The sequence below is a fragment of the Sander lucioperca genome, chromosome 21 (assembly GCF_008315115.2).
Source record: "Sander lucioperca isolate FBNREF2018 chromosome 21, SLUC_FBN_1.2, whole genome shotgun sequence".
Classification (NCBI taxonomy): Eukaryota; Metazoa; Chordata; class Actinopteri; order Perciformes; family Percidae; genus Sander; species Sander lucioperca.
In genome coordinates, this window is record NC_050193.1 from 23,779,685 (window position 1) to 23,792,469 (window position 12,785).

Genomic DNA, 12,785 nt, shown 5'->3' on the forward strand with positions numbered 1-12,785 from the left:
GTTGGACGAAGTGTTGGGTGGTCTTGGCTGTCCACTTGTGTTCAGATCACTGTGTGATCAAGGCCTCGACTCAGGATGTGAAAGAAACAAGAGTTTATGCATATTACGCACAGTTAACAACCCTCCTGACTTTAGCACAGTCAAAGTGATTTTTGAACTTGATTGCTGAAGACATAACTCATTAACAGTTGTGTGTTTTTTTGTAAAAGAAAAAAACAGGATTTGTTAATTAGACTCAGAGAAAGAAAGATGTGTTTTTTTGGAATGTGAAAGCACATCGATTTAACGTGTGAGTGTTCCTCACCTGAAGTCAAGATTATCATTGGGCCTATTAACGCTTGTGTTAAACAGCGCAGATACTGTACAGACTGACGTGTTCCCCGCTCTCTCTTTCTTTTTCCCCCATCTGATGCAGAGTTGCCTCCTGATGGTAAGAGAAATGAACACATTAGCGTATCTGTAAAGCAAATCAACTGACAAGCAAACACCTTACAGAGGTTTCATCAATTTACCTGCAAAAGAAACAAGTGAACGGATAAAAGAGCAACTTTTTTTTTTTATCACCAAGATAAGAGTGTACAGCCTCAGCTTATGTTCAGTCAGGGTGGCAGCAGATTGCAGAGTCAACCCTAATGTGATGTCTTCAGAGGTGATCTGAGGAGTTTCTTTATTCCCTGGGGCCATTCTGTTCCAGGGGACTCCTTGGTAGCCTGTCATTTATCAGAGGGTCCCAAATGATTTATGCAGTGTAACAGCAATGGCATTACTTGCTGAATATTTTTGCCTCATGGAAAGACTGTTACTCAGTTTTAGTGCCAGATAACCGTATAAAAGTAATAGCTTCTGAGCTCAGCGGGTGGAATTTATTGGTTTAAGACATCTCATCAACAAATTGATGATGATTAAAAAGACTGCTGATTAGGTGGTTTGCTTGGTCGACTTGTCTCCTGTTGTCATCCGTTTGTTGTGTCTTTATGTGAGTCGTGCCCAGATCATGATTTCCAGCTTTAATCTGTCTTCTGTGATTCATCTATTCACCACCCATCACAGAACATGTAGCAGGGGAGGATCCTCAGATGTCCGAGCTAAGCGGCATGTTCGTGCTGAAGCCGGAGAGTGTCACAGCAACAAAAGGTCTGGCAAGACGATCCGCCATAAAAACCCTGAATTATATCCCAAATGAAAGGAGTTGCCCACTTAGTGCCAAATTCCCTCTGGAATACAGACAGCTAATCTATTTGAATTAATTACTGTGTCTAATTGTTGTTCGTGGCAGGCAAGGACATCACGTTTGTGGCTAAAGTTGACTCCTCAAGTCTGCTGAGGAAGCCGAACATGAAATGGCTGAAGGGGAAGTGGCTGGACCTGGGCAGCAAAGCTGGAAAGCACCTGCAGTTCAAAGAGGTCTATGACAGGAACACCAAGGTGTGTGTGTTCATACTGTATGTGTTCATATAACCTTTGTACATTCATCATTACATAGGTTAGTAGCCGTGCTAACACTGTGGCTCTAAGCAGAGCAATAGATTGATAAGTAGATTCTTTACTGTCCTTTACCAAGGAGATGTGTTGCCACCGTCTGTACAAGGTCTCACATACATTGTTGGTTGGTTGGTTGGTTGGTCGACTACTTTAGTCCAGACTGAAATATCTCAACAGCTATTGGATGGAATGTCATGAAGTTTTGCAAAGCTGACTGACTTTGGTGATCCTCTAACTTTTCATCTAGTGCCATCTTGAGGTCAACATTTTAACTTGCCAAATACTTTAGTTCATGAGCAAATACCTGCATACTAATGACATTATCATCAGCCTTAGCTGTAGTTTGTGTTTGTCACTACCTAGTCTTTGCCTCCTCCAAAGCGCGCTGGAGGAGGGTCTGGCTACTCCACATAGCATTCGGGGATGGGAGGAAAACGTGCTCTGGTTTATTGGCATTTCTTTAAACCAATCACAATCGTCTTGGGCGGTGCTAAGCACCGGGAAGTATGTGTACGTTTAAAAGTTGTTTTAGTCGTGCAACAGAAAACTCAGATTGGACAGATAGTCTAGCTAGCTGTCTGGATTTACCCTGCAGAGATATGAGAAAAGGTTAACCATAGTCCTCATAAATCGACCGGAGTTGAAAATGCCAACACAAAGGAAGCCCAAGGCAACAGATATCCGGCCTGAATGAGTGAAATCCGGCGGACTTTCCCTCGGCAACGAAGCAATCCCAGAAGTGGGACATAAAGGATACAGTCTAGTCACTACCCAATCCGTTTTAAACCTATCCTGACCCTAACCATTCTAGGTAAAAGCCTAAACTCAACCATCTTCACACATGCCTAAAACAAATCGGCTTTCCGGTACGGATCGAGCAGCCACAGTGTTGCTAATTAGCAATGGTAGCATGCTAACCGGCTAAATAAGATAATGAACCTGGTAAATATTACCTGCTAAACATAGCACATTAGCATTATCACTGTGAGTACAGTATAGCATGCTGATGCTAACATTAAGCACCCCTGTGCCTAGGTACAGCCTCATAGAGACATTGTTGAAAAGATATGTTTTTATACTTGTGCATTTAAAAACATTTTCTGAATAATCAGGTTTTATAAATTGTTTCCTCCACCATCTTGCCACCTCTTACCATCTTGTTTTATATGTCATAGCTGCAGCTTCAACATTGACATCTCGAACTAAACCACCTGTCTATACTTTGTATATCACATTGCACTTCTGGTTGGACGCAAACTGCATTTCGTTGTCTTGTACTCTGCACAATGACAATAAAGTTGAATCTATCTATCTATCTATCTATCTATACTCTATCTATCTAAACCAAAATATATTCTAAGATATTCCAACTATTTAGTTTAGTTTAGTTTAGTTTAGTTTGTGTGTGTGTGTGTGTGTGTGTGTGTGCGTGTGTGCGTGTGTGTGTGTGTGTGTGTGTGTGTGTGTGTGTGTGAAAGAGAGAGAGAGAACGTGTCTCATGCTGCCTCTCAACTTTTAAATGAATCTGAGACTGCAGGACTGTAGGTTTGCATACTATCACTTATTTTATATCACAACTTCCTCATTCAATGGATTTCCCACTTCTGTGACACAAATACTTTGTACATTAACAAACTGGAGGGAATGATGAGTGTGTAATCAAACAAACGGCCCCGACCAACCAGCTAATAAAAACCAATATAGGCTCGATGGCTTTATCAGCAAACCGATATTGGTCAAACTGTGTTATGCGTACTCTGAGCTTGTGAGCACGTCCTGCATATCTGTGCATGCACGTGTGTGTGCACGGGCGTTCATTTAACTGCATATGTTTCTAGCACATCATCCTCCTCTCTCTCTCTCTCTCTCTCTCTCTCTCTCTCTCTCTTTCTGTCAGATCTACACTTACGAGATGAGCATCATCAAAGTAGTGGATGGAGACGCAGGTGGCTACCGCTGCGAGGTCACCTCCAAAGACAAGTGCGACAGCTGCACATTCGAAGTCTCCGTGCAGGGTAGGTCTGGAGACAGACAATCTTATTATTGTCATCTTCCATTCTGCGTATCTATATAACCGGCTTTGTCAGCCAATAACTCAGTGAGTGCGATACGCATTAGGTCCTATCATTTAGTGGCCTAGCGAGGTCATCAGTCCATTATTCCTTTGCTGCTCAAAGCCTGCTGTGTAATGAATTAACCTAGCCGGGCTCTCACCAGTCTTTCTCCTACTGTCTACTTTCAGCTGTACAAGAGGAGCAGCAGGACAACATCTTGGAGTCATTTAAGCGATCGTGAGTGTCAGTGTCGGCAAGGGTCTACTCAACATGTCACCCGTCACACTGTCTCCCATATGCTCCTCTGTAGATCGCTGCCTCTGGGCATCTGTCAGTCTCAAGGAGTGTCTCTGCCTGTGTGTCTGTCTTTCCCTCAGTTGTAGCCAACTTTGTACAAGTCAGGCTGTCTGCCTTCTCTCTCTTTCTGTCACGTCTCAATGCGTATGCCGCCTTGGTGTTGCTTGCTTCACCTGGAGTCCCTCATGGTTTAGCATCTTATGTACTTCCTCATATGTCTCGGTGGCAGTCTCTGAAGAGACTTTATATATATATATATATATATATATATATATGTATGTATCTCTTTCCCTCACTGTCTATTTCCGTCTCTGCATCTGCATGTGTGAAGTGTATCGGAGTGTGTATTCTGTTACTGTGTAGCTTTTTTAAAGAGTTTTTATTTTTTATTTCAGCTGTTCTCAGCCTGTATACTGTATGCATCCTGAGTGATCGTAAATCAGCCAACACTTTCGCACTGACATCTCAAGTCTCCATGTTTGTAATCTGTTTTTAAAAATATAATTTCCCTCCGTCGTTAGAGCGCGAGCAGAAAGGCGCAGGTAAGATGAGAAACACAGCAGGCTAAAAGACAGAATCATATTGTGGTTTAGACAGGATGTCAGTGTGATTATTTGCAGAATGCTCATATGAAGGAGAGAGAGGGCAAGGGGAGAGGTTGGTGTAATGAACGGAAAGTGAAAATTTGGTTAAAACTCAAATATGTTGCTGAGGAGATAATGAATGAAACACCTTGTTGTGTGGAGGTCATGCAGCTCAACCTCTAAAAGGTAAGCATGGAGAGTACTGTCTCCTATAAGATCTTCTGTGTGTTTCTCTTAACATGTATTACTGTCTGATTCCATTCTTTAGGATATTCACTTCTGTTCACTGCTTATATCTGTGGAGTTGTTTTTATTTCTTTTTTTGACTCTGTGTCTTATGTGTTTGATGTCTGAAATAGCCCAAAGTTTCAATCATACGTATGCCCCGGGCAGTTCAGGCTATTTCCTCTTCTTCATGTTGTCGCTTGGCTGACTGGTTGGTCAGCTGAAAAGGCTACAAAGGGAAACAGAAAATATTCCGTGGAATACATACTGTACGCTGGCACAGCAGGCTGAATGAAGCCTACAGTCTAGCTCGCCTCCTCTGATGGCAGCCACCTGCCACTCAGAGCAGCACGTTCTTAATTATGCAGAACATCAATATAATTGAAACGGGTGAGTTATAAAAGAAATTCACCCCCCGTATAGTTGTCATGAAGGAAAAAAGTAGCTATAGAGACCAAAACCTTTTTTTTTTGTACCAGGCTGTAAACATGCTTATTTCTGCTGTAAACAGGGGCGGATGGTCCAGTGAATGAATGAACAACACACAGCACAGCAACACGATCCACACTAGCCCAACGCAAGTAGCGCATTGGAATTGACTGCCACTCAATAGTAAACCATTAATTTGTCTCATATTTACCACGAGCTACTTTCAAATTTCACAAGCTTTTGGCTGGCTGGTAGCTGGTGCTATTTCCCATCTGTGCCTAGCTGTGGCATTAGGTGCTTAGCAAAGTTAGCTTATTTCACCTGTAGTATCTTTACTTATTGATGCCTGGAACATGTCTGTTATTTTGGAGCATTTCGCTGCCTCCTCCATAATTTTTTTCCTTTTGAGTCTGACCTTCTCAGCTCCACCTTTCCCTTTTCTGTTTTGGCTTTCCATCATTAGACTCACACACCGTCTGTTAACGTTACCGATAGACGATGACTACGTCATAGGCCGACCAGGGCTATGCCATTTGGGGAGGGGCCGCTCACTGATCCCCCTATATTTCTGAAGATCCTAGACATGGTTGTGACCTGCACTTTGTTAGTGCTTATTGATTAGCCTGTGTTTGTAATGAAATAAGAGTCTGCTGCAGCCCGCCGTACGGGTTGAGCAGAGGCTACACAGTTTGACCAGTGGGCAGCGGCCGCATACCAGGCTGCTGGATGGTGTTGCTAAGAACTTGCAATGTATAACTATTATCAGACCGGCCCTCGCGGCCTCAAAAACACTACCGGCCCACCGGGAAAAGTCCTGACTCTCCCGATTGCCACTCCGCTACTGGCTGTAAAGTTGGACATTTTAATATGGGGGGTCTATGGGGATTGACTCCCTTTTGGAGACAGCCTCAAGTGGCCATTCAAGAAAGTGCAGTTTTTGGCGCCTCATTTTTTTTTAACCCTGGAGGTTGCCGCTTGGTTTGTTCAGGGTGGGCCATGATTGGCTAGATTCATTGCTGCAACACAACACAAGAAAAAAAGAATGTGGATATATGTTCCAGCCACAAGTATGGAAGTCAAAGTGGTTCAGCAGGGTAGAGGTGGGCACCAAGTATGTGTTTTTTGATTTTAGAATGAGAGTAAATAAAAGGGGGGTTATGTGACGGACTGCTTTGGTGGGTAAGACATTAAAAATGATCAAGGAAGTCCAGTTTGAGTAACAGATCCATGGGTTTGAAAGCTTATCAGACACTGCACAATGGTTTATAATACTCAAGAGACCCTAGAAAATTATTACTGGCGGCAAAGATTTTATTTTTGGTCGCAACACTATGGTCGCAAAATTACAGCATTCACTTTACAATGTAATGCACCAGGAATGTGCGCTTCCATGTACGTGATGTTGGGTTGTGCCAAACGTTGAGACCGTTTCAACTTTTTTTCTGGACGACCCTGCATTGACCCTTACTGTTACGCTGTACTGGACTCATTCAAATAAATAAGGTGGCTTTAGTTTGAAACAGTCAAAGCATTTCAGCCTCATAATGACATTTTCTCACTTTGGCCAATTACTTTGTTATGTACACTTTAAGGTTCAATAACAGCAATTCTTCTGAAACATGGTATGTTTGTCCATCACTCTACATCAGCATCAGTTGTGCGTGTCACTGAAAAAACACTGTTTGCATTTCAGTATTTGAGCATCACGTTCCTGCTGCAGCAGCTTTATGAAGTGTTTCTGATGACATTGGCTAATGTGAGAGAGATGAGCGTTTTGTGCTTTGCTCTCAATGCACATGAAAGAGAGCGCTCCCCTGAGTCCCATTTTCATGTGAATTCTAGTCCAACTGACTTCACCACAACAGATTTGGAAAATCATTTTTTTTGCATCGGTGAACTTTAGTGTAGATGATGAAAAGATGTGTTAAAACAAACTTAGTGTAAAAGCTTCCTGGAGCGCCCTTCTTCCATCATTTGATGGTGCTATCTCTCAAAAGTGCTCAAGTAGGTTGAATTGTAGCAATTGTTGCAACTGCAGTACACTGCTAACATTGTTTTCATGCTCACCCGATCATTTGGTGATCACGTGCGCCACAAAAATGAGGGCATTATCACCCTGGGAGACTTCACTGGCTTACAGCATGGCAAGGACAACTTGGATGGATGTTATCCTTGGATGAACTGTTCATCCATAGGATGAACACGATTGCTTGGAATGGCTTTGAATTTATTGGCATTTACCTTTGTCTCTGAGGGGTTCAATGAGCCTCAACAATGCCAGGAAAACTGTTCCAAGTGGAAAACAACAAGCACTCAAGTCTGTAGACACACTGCCACACACAGTTTTGTCACCTTGTTGAGCACAAGAAGGTGACTGATGATTCGAGACCACGTGATTGCTTCTCATCACTTGGAAATGTGCATGTGAGGGAGGTAATAAAGGGTTTATGCAGTGGAACACAGTCGTAGTTTCCCCCTCTGTGACGTTCTCAACATACAATTTTGCATGAAAATGCCTCGAGTGTGTACGTCCATTTACTGATGTCTCAGCTCTCTCTCTCATCTCCCAACATCAGCTTTTCTTCAGCTAATGTTACAGGAGCAGGTGGCCCGAATCTTAGAGGGCTGCGCCTATACTCATAGAATCTGGAGTTACAATACGTAACTATCGTTCTATTTCGTATAGGCTTCGCAATCTAAGCTATGCTATTGGGTTAGGGCGAAGCTGATGTAGTCAATGCCACCTGCGACACAGAGCCCACAAGCAGAACATAGACTTAACTTCTTTCACTAATGCACTGACAGGAGATTGTATCAGATAAACCGTTATTCTGATAAGAGAGCCTGCCATGGTAATAACTTGGCCTAGCTGGCTGCAAGGCCCAAGCCATGAGTGTAGGCGTGCATGATTAGTGAGAAAAGTACATGATTGACAAATATGGGGTGCCCGTGTTCCTCCCAGCCACCCAACGTAGGAGGTGGCTGGCGTTATAAGCCTGGATGATAGCCTCGCACAGCCAGTGAGACAGACGCTGTTTTGAAAGGGCCTCTCCTTGGGAGTGTTCCCTATAATGTACACACAAATGTACTGTGATAGCGCACGCACCGGACACAAACGGTGAAAAGCTTCCTAGGCATCGCTGTTATGAGGCGGGGGGAAAAACCCTTCGAGGGAAAACACTCTCGACCCAAAGGAATTTGTCAGAACTTTCGGTGTGAATGAGGGGTTAGGCTGTAAGGTGGCTGCGCTCCCGTCCCCTCTAATGAGAGACAGGACGGTGAAACTGACAGCGCACATAAGTCGCTCACTCTCTTGGCTGACGTCAGGGCAAGGAGAAGCGCCGTTTTTAGTGATAGCAATCTGAGAGAGGCTTGTGCCAGAGGCTGGAAAGGAGGCTTCCCCAAAGCTCGAAGCACCAGGGTTAGATCCCATTTAGGTGAGAGAGAGCACACGGCGGGTTTCTGACGCCTGACCCCTTTCAGAAAACGCTTCACCAGGGGGTGCGCAAAAACCGTACTCTCTCCATAGCCTTCGTGGCAGGACGAGATAGCTGCCGTGTAGGCTTTGACTGTAGACGGAGCTAAATCATTATCCACCAATGTTTGGAGATAAGTTAACACGAGAGGCAGGGGACACGATATGGGGTCCGCACCCTTCTCCGTGCACCAGCTCTGGAAAGCAGACCAACGCCCTGCGTAACACGCTGTAGTAGAGGGGGCTCTGGCGTTCTGGATAGTGCGCACCACGGCAGGGGGCAAGCCTAATCTCTGCAAGCGTTCCTGCTCAGCAGCCAACCCCACAGCCGCTGGGTTATCACCCGGGGGTGAAATATCGCGCTGTTCAGCTGTGACAGAGCGTCCTCGCGCCACGGTAGTTGCCAGGGAGGGCCCGCCAGCATCTGAACCAGAGTCGGGAACCAGGATGCGCTTGTGCGCTCCAGTGCCACTAAAATGACTGACGGATTCTCTTCCTGGATGCGTTCCAGGAGACGAGGGATCAGAGGGACCGGGGGAAAAGTGTATGAAAGCCCGTGCTGGACGCAAGGGCGGGAAAGAAATCTTCACGACTGCGCATGCGCGAAGGGATAAACCCAATAGCGTAGCTTAGAAGGCGAAGCCTATACGAAATAGAACAACATTTTAGCCATGCTTCAGAACTTGTGCAATCAGCTCATTAATGCACTTGTGCTTCCCGTGATTTACAGTATGCAATGTTTGTGTTTGACCAGTATGTATTTTGCTTATTGCTCATTTCTGTCATGTCTGCTGCTTATATGTGCGTGTCTGTTGTGATTTCTGTCTGTCACTTGAATTTAGGGCATGATGGTAGCTTGTAGTCCTCATCAAACGCTCTGCTCTATGTTCTCACTCATCCTATTATTGCATCTATCTGAACACAGGATGAAAAAAGGGTAAGCTTTAACTACAGCCACTAATTCATTAGAACTCTGCTGTTGTATTTGCTTGTGTTGTCTTTCTTGGGTTTATAATAGTCTTTTGTGTGTATTTATAGGTCTGTGTAATGTGGAATAAAAAGGGGGATGTATTATTATAAATGTATATCTCCTAATGCTCTTTTTTCACTAACCAATTCACTGGTGTTGTAAATAGCTCAGGTTAATCTCTTTCCTTTTAATTCCAGTGGAGATGCAGGTGAGGATGCTGGTGATCTAGACTTCAGTGCCCTGCTTAAGAAAAGGTAACAGCATCTACAAGGTACAACAGTCATAGGCATACATCATAACTTAAATTTGGGTCTCTTAAATTTGGTTCTCTTCCAAAAAGGGAGAAGAAACACAAGGAGGTTGTTGTAGAAGAAGTAGATGTGTGGGAAATCTTGAAGGCGGCTAAGCCATGTGACTATGAGAAGATTGCCTTTGAGTATGGCATCACAGACCTGAGGGGCATGCTGAAGAGGCTGAAGAATATGAGGAAGAAGGTGGAGCCCAAGATAACTGATGGTGAGGAGCAAGGGAAGAGACAGGAGCAGTGTTACGAGGCAAAAGAAGACTAGTGCAGTAGGGATGAGGCGGCTGGCAGGAAACAAGAGCTCTTAAATGCAGGAGGCTGTAAATACCAGCGACGTTTAAAGGCCTTGGGGGGGGTTTATATTGCAGGGACAACAGGTGGAATGTGTGTTAGCATAAACTTGCTGCTGGTTGGCACTTTAACTTTATTATCTGGCTGTTAAAGCAGTGGTTGAACTATACTAACTGGATACTTTCTTGTCAGCTTTCCTGAGGAAGCTGGATTCAGCCTACTCAGTGGACAAGGGCAAGAAGATTCAGCTGTCAGTGGAACTAGCTGACCCCAACGCTCCACTCAAGTGGCTCAAAAACGGACAGGAAATCAAACCATCAGCCAAGTGAGCAAATTACCATTTTAGGTGGCGCACTGAACGGTATGTGTCTGTGTGATTGTGGCATTGCACTAAACCCGGGTTATGTTAAAGAATATACTACAGTAGGACACTTAATTTTGAGGTCTGACTACAAAGTGAGGAGAATTGTGGTAAAAAGTTGTGAACCGTTAAACTGTAATATTTTTTGAGGGCCCTTGAGTGCTAGCTATACTTTAAACTATAAACTCAAAATCATGGACATGTGTCTATGACGTTACCTGTAGGTTTTCATGTTCATTGCTGATGCATTGATGGAGGTTTACCACTCACTGCCATCTTGCTAGTGGCTTTAGCCAGAAAAAAAACAATCATTTAGACACAGAGCACACACAGACGCCTCCATAACTGAGGGTGATGGGCTGAGACTCCCATCAATCAGGTAACATGGTGTTTTGGCCTCTTGGGGGCATCGCAACAGGCTGTATTTCAAATATTTTTATTGAGCCAAAGAAGATTATGCACAGTATATTGTTGTGTCAATGCTTATTTCCATTTATAGGAAAAAATTATAAAAATATATTTAATATTATACAATCACACATATAAAGCAAATTAAAAAGAGAAAGGAAAACATTTCAAAATAAAATAAATAATTGCAACAAGCTGTAAACATTGACAACTTCAAGTTGTTATGGCTAATGCGTTACAATTGCGATTTTACACATCCAGACCACCTGAAGCAATATTAGCAATTATTAGGAGTCGCGTTTCTGGTCATCATGTCCAATATTTACTCTCCTTTTAGATCTGTTTTGGAAAGATAGGACATATCTGGCTTTTGCTACAATGCTTCATTATGTTAACCAGCTAGTAGTTAACTTTGTCTGTGTGCCACTTGGTGCTGGGTAACAAGATTATGTTTTTTTCGGTGCCAAAACCAGCTGCCTGCCACTGCTGGAAATGAGGTTTATGAAAGTGGTGAGATTAGAATTAAACAGTAAAGTTGTGGAACAAAACAAAACTACAACCCTTGAACTAGAAGACACTAAAACGCTTTGTAGTGATTGAAACCTATTTCTTCCATTGTTAATACAAAATATTATCACGATAACACACTTCAGAGGTAGTAACATTTGTTACGTCTTGTGGAAAAAATGCACTTTAGAGAGGTTAAAAGTTGTTTCAGTCACATGTATGCTTCATGTTAAACTGTATTTTCATGTTCACTGGAGTGTTGGGTTGTTATGTTAGGTAGTCGCTAGGTAATGTTACCTAGCAGCTGTCCATAGCGACTAGCAATAAGAGTAACTTGTAAATAGTTGAACTAACTAACATAATTAGTAGCTTTTTAACTAGCTAGACTTGATGATTATTATTACACCTGGCATTGCATATGGACTGAAAGCCCACTGAGATCAGTCGCGACAATAATCTATATAGAGAAATAAAAAAGAAATCTTTAGGAGCTCTGACTTTCTGACTAACAGACAGTAAATATAAATGTTAGTTTTGAGCCTCTTTAGCCTGCTGAGCTCTCCTCAGTGTCTCTTGCTCCCCTCTTTGCTCTTTCCCCTCCTTCAAAGGCTTCTTTTGGTGTTTTATTGAAGAGGGTACAGCTGTTGCGAGTGGTGTTTTTTCAATGGCTTCACCATCTGCCATTTTGAGTAGCTTAATGCTGTTTATTGAAAGTAAGGCAGTCCTATCCTGTTTTGATGAAGACAGTTACTATGGGAAAGGGGACTTTTTCCAGGCTCTGCACTGTGACCATCGAGAACTAAACCAATCGAATGCTTTGGGTTACAGAGTTAGAGCCAGCGGGATTAAGGCTTTTCCAGTCAATCTTTTCTTTGTTTCATTTCAAACAAACCACTGCTGTGGTTAAGATATACCGCTGAAACTAAATCAAAACTGCACACATTTAGTGTGATTCAATATGAATATGGTACAGAGAATTATGTTGTATATAATTTATCTGAAAAGCGTTATGTGCCCAGTTGAGCTCTGCTATTTTACCACTCAATGTTCTGATTAGGATTGATAGATGAAAATGATATTATAGGAGTGCAATGCTGAATTGGTGGAGTACTGAATGAATGACTGAATGAAATCTTTATTTCCGAATGATTAAAAGAAAGAGAAAATATATACATAGAAAATGTATAAAAGAATAACAAAAAAAGAAAATGTATTACAAAAAACTAAATTTCAACATAATACATGACCCGTTCGAAAAGGGATAGGTAGAAGCCCTCGGCTTATCAGGTCCTACCCTACTGTATTATGGAGCACTGCAGTGTTCAAAATCTATGTTGTTGCTAATTATTGACATGTCCCACACTGTGACAAAAAAAATCCCTCTAGCTCTAGCTAATA

The 12,785-nt window shown here is 42.8% G+C and overlaps 1 protein-coding gene across 6 annotated transcripts in view; it reads left to right on the plus strand.

Moving 5' to 3' along the window:
* The window catches only part of mybpc2a (myosin binding protein Ca), a 63,727-nt gene that overhangs the window by 23,141 nt on the left and 27,801 nt on the right, over positions 1-12,785 (plus strand). For 4 of the 6 annotated variants that reach the window (XM_035996743.1, XM_035996745.1, XM_031318632.2 and 1 more), the window contains 8 exons: positions 416-430; positions 1,051-1,134; positions 1,277-1,425; positions 3,380-3,497; positions 3,725-3,773; positions 9,714-9,770; positions 9,857-10,032; positions 10,304-10,436. In XM_035996743.1, coding sequence (XP_035852636.1) covers positions 416-430; positions 1,051-1,134; positions 1,277-1,425; positions 3,380-3,497; positions 3,725-3,773; positions 9,714-9,770; positions 9,857-10,032; positions 10,304-10,436 — 781 coding nt within the window. The remainder of the gene's footprint in view (positions 1-415; positions 431-1,050; positions 1,135-1,276; positions 1,426-3,379; positions 3,498-3,724; positions 3,774-9,713; positions 9,771-9,856; positions 10,033-10,303; positions 10,437-12,785) is intronic. The other 2 variants (XM_031318633.2, XM_031318634.2) reach the window with 1 other exon arrangement.